Below are 18,374 nucleotides of genomic sequence, written 5' to 3' on the forward strand. Positions count from 1 at the left end.
GTTTGTGTCTCCCCATTCACCTCCATTCAGATCAGTGACACCCCCTGAGTTAGAGTGGTAGGCTGAAACACCTGCCCCAGGTCAAGTATTTATCACGATAGCTATTTGATGATGACGTTTTGCTGATTCATGCAAATTAAACATGCCTGTGCTGTATATCTATTTCCTGTGACCTGTCTCTGGACTGTCTTCCATACTCTATATTCCTCTTGATCCCTAGTTACTGAGTGCCTGCCGTATGCCTATCCTTGTGCTGTGTGCCAAGAGGGATGTATGGGATATTGGACACAAGGAACCCAATTATAAGAAGTATATAATCTAATCTCGTGGGTGAAATAGAAAAAAACTATCAGTGTTGGCTGAAATTATCAGAGGACACCAGATAATATGGCTTAATAAGAGGGAACGACAACAGGACATCTGGTTCGTTCTAGGTTTTATGGTAAGCCGTTTACAGGTGTTATATCCTTTCATCCTTGTGGAGGCTATACCCTGTTGGGCTGGTATTTTGTATCTGTTTTACAGGTGAGGAAACAAGCTTAGAAAGGCTTAAGCAGCTTGCCCAGTGGTCATTGAGGATTCAAATCCAGGTTGGTCTGATCAATGAATTTGGGTTCCTATGGACTTGACTGACCCTTCCATTCAGATCAGCCTTGGTAGCCTGCTAGTATATGGTAGTCTACACTCTTGAACTACACCAAGTTTGGTTTTCCTTATACAGTTATCCCTGGGCTGAACTTATCATGTCGCAGTATCAACGGCTTGCAGTAATAAATAGAATAAAATAGTTAAGCTACTCTTCAATTTCAATCTCAGCATTGTTAAATGGGCCTTTCCAACTGATTTGTCTGAACTAATCCAAACTCAACCTTTCATCTTTCCCTTTTAAGATGGCACTTTCAGACTTTAATTCTCTAAGCTGGCCATGGATGCAAAGATTTGTCATATCAGGAGCCATCATTTTTCCTCTACAGCATTAAAAGTAATTAAAAGACACATGATCAAAAGAAACAACATGGAACCAACCAACCACCCCTATTTTTAAGTGTTTCCAACCTTGTTTCAAAACAGTCTTATGACGATTGTTTTCCCAACAGCCATGTATGAAGCCATCCACTTTTGAAATCTGATTTTCCTGTGTAGACACATCCTGTTTTCTATGCTTGGAGAAGCAGGGAATACCCAAGCTGGCACTTAGTTGTAGCAAATATGAAATAGACCATTTTTTAAAAATCATAGGAATGTTAAAACCCATGTTGACTGGTTTTTACATTTCCCCAGCAGCATTCCCATGCTAGTGTTGGCATGGAGACTGGAAAAGGAAACTTTCCACCAATCTGCCACTTGCTACTGTTTCCACTCACTTTACTGGGAGTCTAATTTTAACAATTTTTTAAAGTTAAAACAAGTTTAATTCTTTTTTTGTTTTGTTTTGTTTCGTTTCAGAATGTTTCTCAAACACAAAAACACAGGCAAAAAGATTTTAAAACTCCGTCAAAATTTTGGTTTTCCAAATATTCAGCTGTTTAACATTCAGATAATTGCCTTCTTTTTTTTTTTTTTTTTTTCCACATTTAGTCTGAATGCTTTGGCATGGGGAACCCCACAGTCTGAAAGTAACTTTGTCCTGACTCTCCTCACTGCCTTTATTAAAGAGGCTGAAAGACGCATCTGCTTCCCAACAGTTTTTGGTCCCTAAGGGACCAGGGAAAGCCAGAGGTTCTCACCATACAGGAACATAGTTGGGCTTCCCAAAACCTCTGCGCAAGCAAAGTTGGCAGTGGTCACAGCGAGGTATTCTTGAAATCGTTTTCATTGAAGAAAAACTGGCCGTGATTCTTGGATCTAGGCTTGGGTCAGAGATGGAAGGCAAATTTATCACTCATTCTCTTGTGGGTAGCCTAGAACCCAGTAGGCACTCAAGTCCTGTTTGCGTGAATGAATTCATCACAGTGATGGTGTATGGCATCTCCCAAGACTGAAGGGTGATTTTCCTGGACTGGAAAGTAAAAGAGAGAGCTGCTTACCTACAGTTCAGGGGGCCTCATCCTGGCGGCCCCGAAGCCAGGCGTTCTCATTTCCACTTGGCATCCTCCTGAACTGCTCTGCCTGACGCTGGCGCTGGCGCGACGTTACAGAAGGGAGGAAATGCATGTGAGGAGAATCAGGGAGGAGAGGGTCGGGAACAGATGTGAGCATAAAGGGAAGCATTAGAAATGAAAGAAAGAAATTGGACGCCCACAGCTGGAAGGACAAACCGCACAGTGTCGTCAGGGATGTGGGATTAGGGGTGATTTTGCTTGCCCTTTGTTCTTTTTTCCTGTCTTCCACGCTTCCCCGTGGATGTGTGTCTTTTCTGTTCGGTTATTGGACCATGAGGCCAGACCCCAGTGGCCAGTACCTGGGCCCTGTGAAGACCTGCTGAACAACTGAACGGGTTCGGAGGCTCCTGTCCCTCCTCTCGCTGCCTCCCCGGGGTGTCTAACCGCCTGGCACGTAGTAGGCGCTCCCTAAACATCTGCACAGCAAATGAGCTGCAAGTTTTCGGCGCCGAGCACGTGGAGCTTTGGAAACCAGGGCAGTGAACGAGCGCGTCTCAGACCACAAAGCGACTGCGGCGCGTGCGAGGAGCGGCGGCGGGCGGAGGCGAGAGGCGGGAGGCTAGGCGCGGGGCCCGGAGCGGGGCGCCCCGCGGGGGGCGCTGCCTGCGTGGCGCCCGGGGCGGGGGCGCCGGGAGCCGCGCGCCGGCACGTGCTCGTCCCGGGGACGCCGGGCCGGGGTGGGCGCGCGTGTGCGCGTGGGGGCGTGGGGTGTGTACCCGCGCCGTGCCCCCCGCGCGTGCTGCCGGGCGGGCGCCGGCGTGAGTCACGGCGGGGTTCGCCTTTATAACGGCCCGGAGGCTCGCGCCAGCCGCCCGCCAGTCCGCCCTCCCGCCGCTCCGCGCTCCAGCGAGCGCGCCCCGGCTCCGCGCCCCCAACGGCCCCCCAACCGCCGCGTAGTCCCGAGGGCGCCATGAGGGGCCCGCGCTGCGCCCCGCTGTTGCTCCTGCTGCTGCTGTCGCCGCTGCTGCTCATACCCCCCGCCGGGGACGCCGCCGTCATCACCGGGGTAAGCAGCCCTGGGCGCACCTGTCCGCTCGGGATGCGCGCCCGCGCTGCGCCCCGGGGGGCTTGGGAGGGGAGCGGCTCGGGGAGGGTCGCCCCGGGCGGGGACATCTGCCCCAGGTGCCCTTTGGCGCTCTGGGAGAGGTGCCGTACTCCAAACGCAGCGGACGGCCCGGGATCTTAGGTGCGCTATGGAAGAAAAAGTGACCAAAGTGTCACCCACCTCCTTTATCACCACCTTCTCCCCCTTGCTTCCCTCTTAGAACCCTGCAAGCTCTCTCCTCGAGTTTGATCTGTTTTTCTGTTAAGCTGAAAGAAGTTTGCTTTTAGAGTCTTCTCTAGCACTTCTTCTAGGCGTTCCAACCTCGAACCGTAAAATTTGGGAGGCCCTTTCTGAAATGCACAGGGGGCAAGAGGAGTATCTCCCATTCCTGAGACTTAACCCTCTGGTCAAGGAGTTTGCTGCCCTTGCACCCTCCACAGAAACCCCTTGAAATAACTTGGTCTGAGGCCCTGTGTATGTTTTGAAAAGCAATGTGGGCGCTTCCTTCTGGTTTCCAGAGGGTACCCCCCCACCCCCCAACTTCTTGAGGCTTTCCTTGTAAAATTTTTCCATTTCCAATTCCTGATAAAACACCACCAGGGCTCGGGCATAATTATGGAGTAGGTTACAATGTAGATGTTTGTTTCAACTTAGTGTAGTTGTCCTCATCATTTCTGAAAGTAGGAACTGAGTCAGTTCTCTCTTATTCTCACCAACAATTTTCTGTGTGGCTCTGAAGGATGAGTTTACTGTAGTTTACTTTGCATCAACAATGCAAAATCCCTACCGTTTCCTGATTGCTCAACTGCTTTACTCTTTTAATTTTTTTTTAAAGATTTTATTTATTTTTTTGGCAGAGAGAGACAGCGAGAGAGGGAATACAAGCAGAGAGAGTAAGAGAGGGGGAAGCAGACTCCCAGCTGAACAGGGAGCCCAAAGCAGGGCTTGATCCCAGAACCCTGAGATCATGACCTCAGCTGAAGGCAGACACTTATAGAGCCACCCAGGTGCCCCTGCTTTACTCTTTTATCTTTTTTTTTTTTAAGTCTTAAATTATTTTACACCTCCATTAAATTACCTAAATTATCTAAGTGCACATTATAGGATTTTAAATAAAACTTAACATGTTTGAATTGATGATACATAATGAAATATTGAAGTTTGAGGGAAATCTGTCCTGGTCTTGAGAAAATAAAAGTTCCATAGTCTCCCAAGTGAGTTCATAGATTTATAGCATCTTGAAAGCCCTTGTACAATAACAGTATTTGGTTATATCCAATAGGATTATAAGCATTGTGATATTTACTAAAATAGTTAGAGGTTTTTTGAAAGTGTATTTGAATAGCTTTGTCAGTCAGTCAGTGTGGTTGAAAAAAACTTTTTACAGGTCTTTCTAATATAAGAGCTGGAACATGATTGGTTTTTTTCTCCCACTCTTCCCCTGCTGGCTCATTTTAAATTTCTGCTAATCCTCTGAGCCCAGAATTCCTTTGCAATATAAGTATCTTTTTGTTCCATTCACAGGACAACACTATTTGAATAGATCTGCAATGGGTTAAGGATGAAGGGCATTAGGAAACAGCAGTCTAATTAAAATTATATAAACCTATGCATTTCTTTGTAAATATTGCCAAGAAGTGAAGTTTTTTGTTACAAAAGTGAAATTTTATCATATGGGGTATTTATCCGTTAGAGAGGCTTAGAGTGGACTTCTATGAGCTGTTTTTGTTTTTTTAACTCAGTGTAACCAAAAGAGAATCTTTTTAAAATTCCTCTAAGCAATGTAACAATAAAGAAACGTATTTATGTCTTCACGACAGGAACCATATGGAGCCAAATGAAAAACCTGGTAACTTATCATCCTCAGGATGTTAAATATCCAAGTGATTGACCGAATTTTGGAAAAATTTTGGCTGGATTTTTATTGTCTTTTAAAAAGGGCTAGTGGGGTCTCTGAATTCCAGGTCTTGAGCATCTGTTGACAGAAAATACTGCCTGAAACCTCCACCTTAAATATTTACCTTTTTTGGTAATAGGTGTAGCTATTTTGAAATTGATTTATGTTCCACATAGATTTGTTAAAACCATATTGGAAAAGATCACATACTGAACTTCTCATTTACAAATTGTCATGGCCACGTATACATGTCTCTGGCATACAGCTAAAAATTGGAAAATGGAAATGTTTGGATGTTTTCCTCTGAATGTCCTAACACCCCAAGGTGAAAATTGGAGTTTTGTCCACACAGTCATTTTAAATAGGCTGAGAAAAAAACTCTAATGAAGGAAATAAACCAACCTTAGAGTAGGATGGCTGATAATTTTAAACAAAAAAATATGAATGAGGGTAAGCCCATATACTTATGTTTCGAGACTTGTGGCTGGCCCCCAAACTTTAAAGGAGAAAAGCCTTGAAGGAATGTTTTAGTTGTTTCCAATAAATATAAAAAATTTATATTTTTGTCTAAATTATAGACTTTTTAGTTTTTTATATATATAGTACAGCATGTTTTTACCTTATCACTAGCAAAACAGATTATTAACATACCGTTCAAACAAAGCATCCTATTTTTTTGTTGGTTCTAGGAAGGAACAATAGTTCTTCAGATCTATTTTCATGCAAATAAATTCAGACAGCATTATTTATTTCTATTTAGATAGAGTATAAAATCTCCTCTATAGTGGATTCTTTAATTATTTGTATTTACAATTTTTATATTGAGAACAGATGCCTCGAGTAACTGTTGTTAAGAATTGCATCTGTCATTTGAATTTCTAAATCTGATTAATCTTAAAGGATAGTTCCAACTGATTTTGTAATGTACACATGATTATACCTTAAGCCAATAATTTCCTTTTTGCAGGTTACTCACCTGAAAACAAAACAGTAACCTAAGGCAAAAATCTTGGTTTGTCCATTCCCAACCTATGAAATTTCTTTCTTTAAAGATGAAATGTGAAAACAACCCAGTGGTTTGAGAAACATCAAATCTCATGAACCAGAATGCAAATATATTTGAAAGGGAAAATGAGCATTTTTAAAATTTACATCAATACCTTTGTGGGTCTGGAGCATTTCGTGCCAGATTTGGAGACCATTTAAATCCCTTTAAAAATAAATAAATAAATAAATAAGTCCTTTTTAAAAATTGGGCCCAATGTATTCTGCGGTTAATAGTCATAAAATCTTGTGATTCGAATTATGTAGTTCGTAATGGCCATGTGTGGTATAAGACTAATCCAGACTTGTTTTTCAAACTCAAAGCCAATTCAGCCACAAAACACTAGAAAAAGAGGTGATTTTCTGTGTGCTTATTTAAGATTTTCGTAATGTGTGGGCCATTCTTTAGGCCATTTTTTTTTTTTTAACTAGGAAAATCTCTTCTGTTCAGATTTTATGGTGAATATGTGCAAGCAAATGAAGATTACAGTCCTTTTTTATATGTGTGATTATTAAAATCCTAGTGGTTGGAGATATAAAGAGCATTTTTGACTGCTAATTTTAGATTTCCTCAGCCAGAGTCTTGCCCGCCATCCACATTTATCTGTTTGTTTGTTACATTTCAGGCCTGCGACAAGGACCCCCAGTGTGCCGGAGGCATGTGCTGTGCTGTTAGTATCTGGGTTAAGAGCATAAGGATTTGCACGCCTATGGGCAAAGTGGGAGACAGCTGCCATCCGCTGACTCGTAAAGTTAGTACATACATTCGTATTCACGGTGGTTCTCTTACGTTGTGGTAACTAAACTCCCAGCAAGGCCTGCAGGACATGAAATCCAGGGTGTTGTGCTTGAAATTGTAGAAGATGGCAGTGGAAAACTCCCTCCTCTCCCCTCCCACTTTAAAGAACTGGGTCCTCTACAATCGTTACTCTAGTGAATCATTTTCATAAACTTGATGTCATGACATTGGCAACTTCTCAGAAAAATAATTTCAAACACGGGAATTTGCCCAAAAGGGATTTAGGACAAAAATACATGTGTGTAGTATAGAGTATGCTTCTCTGCCAAAATCGGAGTACAGAAGTTCTTGAAAAGACTTTTCGTATCAGACCCACTGATGAGGCAGAAGTAAATAATTGTGTTTTGTTTCTTGCAGAAAATTGTGCATGATATAGTTATCCTTGTATCCTAATTTAAAAGTCCTTTATTTTCACTCCATCTGTGCAGGACACTGTTCATAATCGTAGAGGTTAATGATACTTAATTTTCCAACTTCTTCAGTTATCTAACAGCTCAGTGTCCCGATGACCTAAACGACACTTTTGAACCATTTTGGCAAGGAGCAGCAGGACCCGGCGTAGGCGGGATTGGATGGTGCTTTTGAGGTGGGATGGCAGACACTCCTGCCCACGAGGCCAGTCAGCCACATCACTTCAGGGAGCCGGGTGGGTGAGAGGCAGAAGAGAGTAGAAAGGTACGTGGAGCTTGGAGAGTCTTGGCCATTCTGAATCAAAACTTGAAAACGGTGGGATCTCAGTAAGATGCCCCAGGGACGCCAGGTGGTGGTGCCTTGCTCTCCTAGCGCCACCTCCTGGTTTTACCCAGCAACAAAGGGAAGTCAGGAGCCATAGAAGGGCCCGTCCCGAGCCAGGTGGCTTGTTGGAGGCAGAGCTGCGTGTGACCACAGCCTTCTCTCCTGTTTAAAATAGATGGAATGTTTGCAAAGTAGTCTGCCTTCTGGACTCTGCTTTCCACCTTTTTTTTTCCCCACATGTGGTTTAGGGTGGACAGCTGTAGTAGAGCCCACCATCTCCGCTGTCCTTGACAGTTGTGGGTGACAGTTACTGTTTTGACGTCTCAGAGTGAAGGTAATGAAGTAAATGGGCTTCTGTTGAGTTCTGAGGGCTGTAATAGGAACCCCACTTGTTTGGGTTGCACTGAAGACTGAGTTTGGCTTTCCTGTGGTTTCCTTGAGAAATACTTCCTGTTCCATTTAGACCATCCCTCCCCGTGGCTTCACTGTCATTGTCACATGTGACATGCACCTTTTATTTTTGGCCACTTTCAGACAGGAAAGGTTGTAAACTGTTAGTGGTCTGTCTCAGTGCCTGACTCCCGGAGAGGCGGTGACACCAGCCCAGCCACCTTGGGCACTGATGACACTTTTGCCCACACCTTTATCAAGTGCAAGTCAACTTTTGTACATTGGAGCCACTGTCCTTGAAAAGTTTCCTCTCGGTCTTTTAAGAATGTTGTGGTTTTTGTTTTTTTGTTTTTGGTTTTTTTTTTTTTAAAGATTTTATTTATTCATTTGACAGATAGAGATCACAAGTAGGCAGAGAGGCAGGCAGAGAGAGAGGTAGAAGCAGGCTTCCCGCTGAGCAGAGAGCCCGATGCGGGGCTCGATCCCAGGACCCTGAGATCGTGACCTGAGCCGAAGGCAGAGGCTTTAACCCACTGAGCCACTCAGGCGCCCCAATGTTGTGGTTTTTGTGCAGTGTTGGTATACCCTTCCACTCCCTGCATACCAGAATTGTGCAGCCTTTTTGCTAAAACAAATGAATACTGACACATTCTATGCAACTGTTCTTTGCCATAGTAAAGCGCAGTTGTCCCTTGTGGAGGTCTGTGACATCCCAGACACCCTGCCCTAAATATTGTATATGAGCTTCTCGTTTCACACAATGAGCCCGTGAGGCACATTTGTTTCCTGCACATTCTGCATTCAACCATGATAAGCCTCAGAGGGACTCAGTGACAGGCTGAGGTCACCAGGTGAGAGGGCACACAGCAGCATGGGACTTCGTGTCTGGCTGGTGCTCCCCTGGTTGTGGGGTGTTAGTCCCCATACTCTCCCACCATCCTGAAAGTGGGTTTACCTGAACACTTTACCAAAGCTGGTTGGTGTGGGATGAGAAACAATGGTTCCTCTTGGGAATTTGTCACATCCCACAGTTCTGATGAGTTTTCCAAATCTGAGGTATTTTAATAAGAGAACCAAATTCTCTTTCCCTGGTGTCTGAATAACTTCCAGTTCAGGTATATGAAGTGCAAGGTCATATCCGAGAGTAAACAATACCATTCTTCTCCTGGAAACCCAGGTACACCTCTACACCTTTGCTTTTAGTCACGGTTTTAATAATGAAGTCTTTAATAACAAGTTGTGGCTTTCATAGTAGAATTAAGTGATAAAAGAACTAAAGGACTAAAAAGAGGAAGGTTTTAATGTCAGCTCTTAAATATTCCCCTATTCAGATACCCATTTGGAAAGTGTTTCTAGAACTCAGTTTTATACCTTTTCCTACTGGGTACTTTTCTGTCTTAAAAATACATTTTCATATGTCATTTCTATTTTTAAACTAGGTCCTGGAGTTGTTACTTGCTCTGGGTGAAATTAACTTATCCTGGTAAAAATCTAGTTACTTCCAGATTATCTCTCTGCTATATTTTATTCAAAACAACCTGAGAAAAGAAATTTTTGTAAATGTGTCCTAGTGAATGTTAACATATAGTATTCAACTTCAAACTATAGTTTGATGGTTCATCAGTGAACAGTAAAAGTATAGACACTGCATAGAAAATTCTATTTTAATATGTGTTCATTCCTTTCTTTTTTCTTCCTTTTTTTTTTTAAGGGGGGATTGTGGTCACAGGGCTTGGTGTTTTAAAAACACAAGACTATGAATAAGTCAAGACTACACCTGTTTAAATTTTAAACTTTCCATTCTGGCTTGACTTAGTCATAGCCACAAATGTCTGTTTATTTTGATAAAGTGAGTAATATTTGATGAATGAAATTGCAGACTACAGGTAGGAATTGATAGTCACAGAGTTCAGTTTACTATTTTATTTGAGATACATCCACTAATTTGTGGAGTTTACAGTGACTGCTAGGCTATACCTTTATAATTGTACAGTTTTTAAATTTACATTTGATAATTGAAAAATAGAATAAAAGATCAGTTTACCTAAGAAGAACAGGATGTGGGTTTTCCAAACACATTTTTAGTCAAATAAAATTCTTAACATATATTCATTTTTAATACTTAGGGATGAATTACTGAATCATGTCTGCAAGGAATATTTTGCTATTTAAAAATCACACTATTTTAATATTTCTATTAAAACTTTTCAGAGTTTACAAAGATTGGCTATTTCTATCCCATTCTGAGTACTGCTTGGCTTTGGAAGTTTATAATTATGTAGTTAATACTTTTATTTTTATTGCTTATTAGTTTATAATTTTCTTCAATTTAAGAACTGTGTTTCCTCCCCCAAAATTGTTTTTGCTTCACTTTTTTTTTTTAAGATTTTATTTATTTATTTGACAGAGATCACAAGTAGGCAGAGAGAGAAAGAGAGGGAAGCAGGCTTCTCCCTGCTGAGCAGAGAGCCCAATGCAGGACTCAATCCAAGGACCCTGAGATCATGACCTGAGCCAAAGGCAGTGGCTTAACTCACTGAGCCACCCAGGTGCCCTTTTGCTTCACTTTTTATGTTAACATTTTTAGTATCAATTTTACTTTTTGTTTTCTGGTATGCTTTTTTGTTTTTTGTTTTTTTTTTAGCTACACTTTAAGATTTGACCAATGTATTTTCCTTTTCTGAAAAAAAAATTTGAAATTAAAACCTGGGGTTTGTCTTTGTTAAAAACAAACAAACAAACAAAGGGGCGCCTGGGTGGCTCAGTGGATTAAAGCCTCTGCCTTCAGTTCAGGTCATGATCCCAGGATTCTGGATCGAGCCCTGCATCTCTGCTCAGCAGGGAGCCTGCTTCCCACCCCCCTCTCTCTCTGTGCCCGCCTCTCTGCCTACTTGTGAAACTCTTAAAAAAAAAAAAAAAATTTAAAATTATTAGCTGTTTCTGTCTTAAAAAAAAAAAGATTTAAAAAATTATTAGCTGTTTTTGTCTTAGTTCCAACCAATGATGAAACATTGTAAACATACTTCCAGGATAAAGTATAACCTTAAAAAATATTAATTAAAATATGACTAATATAATGACAGAATTTAGTGGAAGCTGGGTGGATGAAAGCCCAATATGTTAATTTCCTCATCTTTCCTACCACACAGCTCAAGAGCCATTATCTGCATTTTCTCTCCTGGGGCAGCATCCCTGCTGTGAATACAAGTTCCTTGTCAGAGAGACTCAGGGGACATAAATACACTTCAGTGTGATAAGGTTTCTCAGCCTGGGAACTTGACAGTATGGGTCTGACAGCTCTTGGTGGTAGGGGCAAGCCTATGTATCAGAGAATGTTCAGCAGCATCCCTGGCCTCTACCACATGATGCCAGTAGTATCCCTCTCTCAGTTGTGACAACCAACCATGTCCGCAGACTATGACAGATGTCCCCATGATGATTTGGGGCATGGACCTTGCCCTAGTTGAGCACTCCTGGCCAAACACTACATTGACTTTGCCTCACAGGACACAGTGTAGGAGATGAAGCAGCATCATTGCATTGGGAGCTCAGCAGCTACTGAAACCCACAGCTTGGCTTGCCCTCTCTTCCACACAGGATACTTGTAGCTGCCCCACTTGAGAGCTAAGGGGGGGGGAGGGGAGGCTCCCCTTGACTCACAGAAGCTACCACCCTTACTCTTGCAAATATTTTGCACCTCTCTAGACCCAGAGGCCCAGACCTGCAAACCAACAGCTTCTCCAATCCAACTCGAGTTCCGCACAACCCATGAGGCTGACCCCCTTATTCCCTGTTTTTCTTTACTCTTGCTGAGGACGCAGAGCAGTGGGAGGCCAGATCCCATGGTAACCCTCTGTGCACAAGAAGATAAATCATTGCATCATTTAGGATTGTATGAATATATAATTATTCCAAAAACATTGGAAGAAACATTTTAAGAATTGACCGAATTAAAATACATTGGTGACCCTCCCAATTATCAAAGCTGGAAATTGTAAGAGAGGGACAGGAACTGAGACCTTTAGTTTGTATTTTATGTGCCATCATGCTATTTGAAGTTTTTTAAACTGTGTACTTATTGATAAAAGTTATGGTAACAAAACTGGCATTCTTTAAAGTAAAATTGTCGTTTTTTATTGAGGTAAAATTGGTATATAAATTATAGAAGTTTCAGGTATACAACATTGTAATTTGACATCTGTCTGAAGTACAAAGTGATCACCATCCTTCACTATTCAGTTGACCCCCTTCACTCATTTTCCTACCCCAAATCTCCTTCCCACAAGAGACCAGCGCTTTCTATGTGACATGACCAGCCTTCTCTATATTTCTTTCTTTAGCAAAGTTGACTCTGTTTTGAGAGAAATCACAAACAATACGTGTGTTTTGGGTCAGTACTGTCTTCTCTTTACAAGTGCTGCCGATGGCTAGGAGTCGTGCCTTGTGGAAAGCACTGCAGGTCCGACCTCAGTTTCGTTGAGAATCTGCTGTTTGGCATTCTGGGCTTGTGGAAATGCTGGAGTGAGTTGATTCTAAAATAAACCGTCAAGTTGGGACTGAACGGTTGGCTCCTGGGCTCTCTCTGTGCCTCTCCTGTGTCCTTTCTTGTGTCTCTGGCTATTAGACACCTATCGACTTTGTCACACAACACGTGTAGAACTAGGGGATGCCTGTGTGGCTCGGTAGATTAAATGTCTGCCTTCCCCTCAGGCCATGAGGGATCCAACCCTGAGCCAGGCCCCCTGCTCAGCGGGGAGCCTGCTTCTCCTCCTCCTCCCAGCTGGCGTGTGCCTGGGCACACGGGCGTGCTTTCTCTCTCTCTCTCTCTCTCTCTCTCTCTCACTATCTCTCTCTCAAATAAATAAATAAATAAAATCTTAAAGAAGAAAAATATGTGTAAAGCTAGAAATGGAGGGGCCAGTGGAGAAATTGCCAAGTGTATCCCATCAGAAATGCTGCCCGTTGTCAGTAGGGGCTCGGCGAGAGAAGGAGATGAGGAAAACTGCTATGAGCAGGCACAGATGAAAAGGCTTGGCAGGGGGAGAGACACGGAGCAGATCTGGCAAAGGGGGAGTGGGCTTAAGAAGAAAAAAGAACAGGGCTGCAAGGTATAAAGATCCCTGCAGGACAGTGTGATCATGATGTCAAGGTTGTTGGGGCAGATCTGGGCTGAAGCCCATAGTACCTTGTCTCCTTCAATAAGAAAAAGGAAAATGCGTGATATTTTTGAAAGGATCACAGAGACCTATGACCTTGGGAGCACGTTGTCAGGGTGCTCCCTAGGCCCTAGAACTATCCTGGAACTATCCCCAGGAAGGCCCTCTGCGTCTTTGGCTTCACGTGAGTCCTTCTCTGTTGAGTTTGGTGGCGTGGGTCACTTTGGGCCTGCTCAGTGCCGGGCAGTGATGTATGGAGTGAGGAGAAGCCACAGTACCTGGGAAGGACACCCCTCGGCTGTTAGGCAAAGCACATCTGGGGAGATGGGAGGGGTCACCGACAGGGGTCACTGACAGGAGATAGGCTTTTGACAAGTATTCGCTTAAGCGTCTCCTCTGTGTCCCAGGCTAAATGCCGCGTGTTCACAAATGAGATGTCCTTTCCTCAAAGAGCCTGGAGTTGGGGGAATAGTGGTATTTGAGAAAAGAGCAAAATCTGGAAGAAAGTGGGGCTGGGTTTGGTGATGACAGGTTCCCTTTCAGCTGGGTGACTTCAGTCAGCCGTGTCACTTCACCTCAAGAGGAAGCCACTTAGCTTGGGTCAAAAAAAAAAGGCAAAAAGCTAGCGTACAGGTTTGGTGTGACGTTCATGCATGATGCCTCATGTAGCCTGGGTCTGGCTGGCCACTGCTGTCATTTTTCTTTGCAACTGTTTTCAAGGGACTAGGAATGCACATAACAGGCCAGAGAGCGCCCATGGTGCCTTGGGGCCCACGTCACTGGACGGCAGGTACCCCAAGGGGCTTCTTTGGTGTTTAAACTATCCTCCTGGTCCTCTGTCTTCTGTCACTACAATTCACGCCACATAATGGGCCCAGGCCTTTCCTGTTTTGTTCTCACTGTCTCTTTAGCACGTGACATAAGGCCTGGTAGGTCGGGGACAGTAAATGTCTGTGGAGTGGGCAGATGAAGGAAAGCTGCTTGGCGTAATCTGTGCGTAGCAGTTTGACGCAGTCATTATAGTTACACCTCACTCAGGTCAGGCTCCTTTAGCTCGGATGTTGCTGCCTCTGTTCATTTTTCTCCACATCAGCATCATTGGCCCTTTGGGCCGGAGAGGTCTTCTTGTTGGGGTGGCCATCCTGTGCGTTGAAGGCTGTCTAGCAGCACCCCAGGCCTCCACCCACCACTCATGCTCCTTCCCCCAAGTTGTGACAAACAGAATTGTCTCTGGATACCACCTGATGTCCTCTGGGGGAGGGGGTGGGGTCACCCCCAGCTGCCCACGAAGTGGTCTTAGGTGTGACACAATGAAGCTCTCAAAGACTCAGGCCTAGAGCAGATCCGAGAGGCCCAGGGTTGGGACTTCTCCTGCTGTCCCCTTGTAATCCCCCGAGCCAGTGCAGCTGGGCCCACCTCCTCCGACACGTTCTCAGGGCCCACAAATGAGCCAGCCATCCACATGCCCCTGCCGCACACAGTGACAGAACCATTCTGAGCATGAGTCTGAGGGGCGTTGAGGGCAGGCAGGCACTGTCACCAGACCCTTGACAATAAGGCCCTTGTCAAAAGGCAGAGGAACCTGGGGTGGCTCTGCCGCTTCTCCAAGTGCATATCAACGCCCACCTGTGGCTTCCCTCTCTTCCTTTTGTATTTATTGACCTCCGTCATTTCCCTGGTCCTTCCAGAACCATTTTGGAAATGGAAGGCAGGAAAGAAGAAGGAGGAAGAGAGGAAAAAGGAAAAAGGAGGTAAAAGGAACATGAGCACGGTGCCCGCCCAAAGATAGTGCCCACTGTACTGAGCCCTGACCACCGTTTGGACTACCATACAGTTGAGTCTGTCCTCTTAGTTCAGCCCCAAAATAAGGTTAGAATGGTTCTGTCACTGTCTGCAGACTTTTTTTTTTTTTTTTTTTTTTTAACGAACAAAGGAATTATTTCAAAGGCATCTGGAAGATGCGTCTCGGACTTTTTCATTAGGACAGATAATTGGTATGGGCTGACCTCTCTTGGTGGCATAGACTAGGAAATACACGAGAATGATAGAAAGCAGACAAAAAGCAGCAGAGTTGAGAAACAGACAGGATGCATTTTTTTGCCCTGTGTAAACCATAGAAGGATCCCTGCGGCATGAGTCTGATAGCTTGCCTCTCTCAACTTGTCCTGGACCAGAGTAATTTGCTGTCCCATTTCATTGACTAACTATTGCCTCCATGCCTGGGGAAAATCTCTCCCTCTAACTTCCCAAGGAGGCAGAGTCTCAAGAGGACACCATCCCCAGGGCAGAGAATGAATTTTATTCTTTGCCTCTGGAACATATATGTACTTTGAGGGACTCCACTGGCCCTGAGACAGAGAACCATGATGCTGGTTGCTGGTTGACCCCCTCAACCCTGCTTCACTGGTGGCATAGGCAAGACTCACTTGGATGCCTCTTAGAATGAAGCCAGTCTTTCTCTGCTGGATCTCCCTGAGCCTGGGTTTAGTTTGTTGCTTTTCTGTGACTCAGGCTTGCCTCCTTCCCTAGTTTCCCTTTTGCTCCTCCCCTACCCACACTGCTCAGAATTCTGACCCCTCCTGCCATCTGTGTGCAAATGTGTGTGAGTTTATACATTGCTTGTTTTCAGTGACTCCATATTTACTCGTTATAATATCATTGTTGTCATACCCTTAATGTCATCCCCTCCTTAAGGAGCTTACTAATAGGATGCTATAAAGAGAATTAAAATGAAGAAGTAAAAGGCAGTATAGCTTGGTGGTTAAAAGCTTGGTCTCTCTGGTCCAGCTGCCGGCCAAGCTTCAAGGTCTGCATCTGTGAGCTTGGGCAGGTTGCTGATCTCACTGTGTCTCAGTCTCTCACCTGTAAAATGGGTATAATAAAGGCATTTGTCATCTTCACAGAGTGGTTGTGGGATGAAAAAAGGATAATAAAGTGCAGAGCGTATTGCTTGATGAAGAGTTCCAGGTAACACTAGCTGTTCTTATTCAAAGAGATTTCTCAAGAATCAGGTTTTTGGGTTTTGTTTTTTAACATTTCCTGCTCTGACTCAGTTTTCTTCTTCTGTCTTAGGTTCCATTTTTTGGGCGGAGAATGCATCACACGTGTCCATGTATGCCGGGCTTAGCCTGTTTACGGACTTCATTTAATCGATTTATTTGTTTAGCCCGAAAGTAATCACTTGAGAGTAGAAACTTTAAATGTGAACAGCCACATGATGTCTGTAAAGTCTATTTACTTGTGATTGTGCCAAACAAATAATATGCCAGAAAGAAATGCTGTTGCTTCCTCAGCTATCCAAGTAACATTTCTATCTTTGATGTTTAAATGACTTTTTTTTTTTAATTGAAAGTGGATTTTAATTTTGGATATGAATATAAAGTGCAGGGCATTATGGAACCAGTTCTCATTTTCCCGTCTGTGTTTTGATTTGGCTGACTTCTTTTAATGCCAATAACTCACCTATTTTCACAGAAATGAGAAGAATAAGAATTTGATATTTTGTCACAGGAAATTTTTTTTTCTTAAACCCTCTCCCACCAGCCCTGCCCACCACACACACCCACACACACACACACACACAGACACACACACACATATACACACACTCTAGGGTCTCTTTTCTCTCTTCAAAGAATTTTAAGGCTCTCACTTTATTTTTCACCATTTCCCTCACCAGTCTTCTAGCCTTTGAAAGTGGGGAGCAGGGTTGTTCCACAGACTCTCATTTGCTCACAGAATCACTGTTGAGACTCAAGCTTTTTGCCTGATACTTAAATAGTGAAGGGTGTGTAGTTGAACTAGACACTCCAGACTTCTAGATGGAGTAGAGGTTGGAGTGCTTCCAAACTTTCACGGAACCTGTCCATGCGACAAGACTTCAGGTCCACTGTGTGACAGGTGTGAGTGAGTCCAGAGGGAAGGGAAAGTCAAGTTAGTCCATATATCTAGATTCGGGTTTGTTTAAAAAAAAAAAACAAACTAAAAACTTCTCCAATACGACATTACATTTATTTCTCTTTCTCTTTATGAAGTTTTTTTTTGAAGTCTCACAGAGATGTTCCAGACGACATTACATTTATTTCTCTTTCTCTTTATGAAGTTTTTTTTTGAAGTCTCACAGAGATGTTCCAGAAAATGCCACTTGAAGAGGAAGTATTGATTTTAATCTGGCATAACCCCTGTTACCATTTTAAAATCGGTATTAAGTTGTAATTTAAACTTCATTTGTAACCAGAAGATCTCTTATAATGGATTACCTGACATTCTGCCATGTGTACCTATATCAATATTGCCGTGTAAAAATTCTGTATCAGAATAATGACAGTATTGTATATCATTTGATTTATTTTAATATTATATCCTTATTTTTGTCACTGTTGTCGTCAGTTTTTATTAAAAGCAGCTTTCTCTTATCTCACATTCTAAAATGGGCAAAGACCCCCCAACGCTGGGCAGATGGCACTCACAGGACCTGCTTGTCACTCACTTTCCATACAGGAAAGTTCTGTTTGCATGAATCTTAAGGTCGTACAAAAAACAATGTGTAAATCAGTAAGGTTTGGGAACATGAAGGAAGATTGTGACGTGCTAAACTGGCTGTAATCAGGAATGCACTCCTGTGATGTCACTGTTGATTCAGCAAATCATGACCCAGTGTTTATCACGAGCCGTTAGGCAGGAGGCTAGGTGCTAGCCGAACAGTGATGAAGAACCTTGAAAAACCCCACCAAGTATTGTAAATGGAATCAATGTTGCAAATAAACAACTTATGAAATGTGTTTAACTGACTAAACTTGACCATGCCAACCCACTGACTGTTGCCAAAAAAAAGAAAAGAAAAGAAAAAAATTTGTCCATTTTGTAGTTACTGATTCAGCCAAGGCTGACAGTTGCACGTTGTGTGTAACTTTAGCCTTGGGGCTAATGTGTCCTGTAAATGTATGGGATTTTGCTGTACTCATTACCATACCTGGGCATAGAAATATTATTTTTGGTTCAGTTTCCTATGTGTGCAAGAAGCATTCCTCAGTGAGTCTGTTGGAAAAAACACCGACTTCAGCAAGTGGAATTACAGATAAAGAAACATACTACAGCCGTTGGGCTAAATGTCACCTTCATATAATGGTTGAGACACCCTTTTTCATAAATTGTAAACACTTGATTGGATCAATCATCCATTTTCCCCCAAGTTAAAAAAAAATCA

At 43.2% G+C, this 18,374-nt stretch overlaps 1 protein-coding gene across 1 annotated transcript; it reads left to right on the top strand.

Annotated features, from left to right (window-relative positions):
- Window positions 1-2,783: 2,783 nt before the first annotated feature.
- On the top strand, window positions 2,784-17,958 carry PROK2 (prokineticin 2). The gene is made up of 3 exons (XM_004738365.3): window positions 2,784-3,108; window positions 6,715-6,840; window positions 16,241-17,958. Exons 1-3 carry the CDS (start codon window positions 3,013-3,015, stop codon window positions 16,343-16,345), a joined length of 327 nt encoding a protein of 108 aa, XP_004738422.1. The 5' UTR covers window positions 2,784-3,012; the 3' UTR covers window positions 16,346-17,958.
- Window positions 17,959-18,374: the final 416 nt, after the last annotated feature.

Source organism: Mustela putorius, unplaced genomic scaffold (genome assembly GCF_011764305.1).
Source record: "Mustela putorius furo isolate JIRA1106 unplaced genomic scaffold, ASM1176430v1.1 tig00000095_pilon_pilon_pilon, whole genome shotgun sequence".
NCBI lineage: Eukaryota > Metazoa > Chordata > Mammalia > Carnivora > Mustelidae > Mustela > Mustela putorius.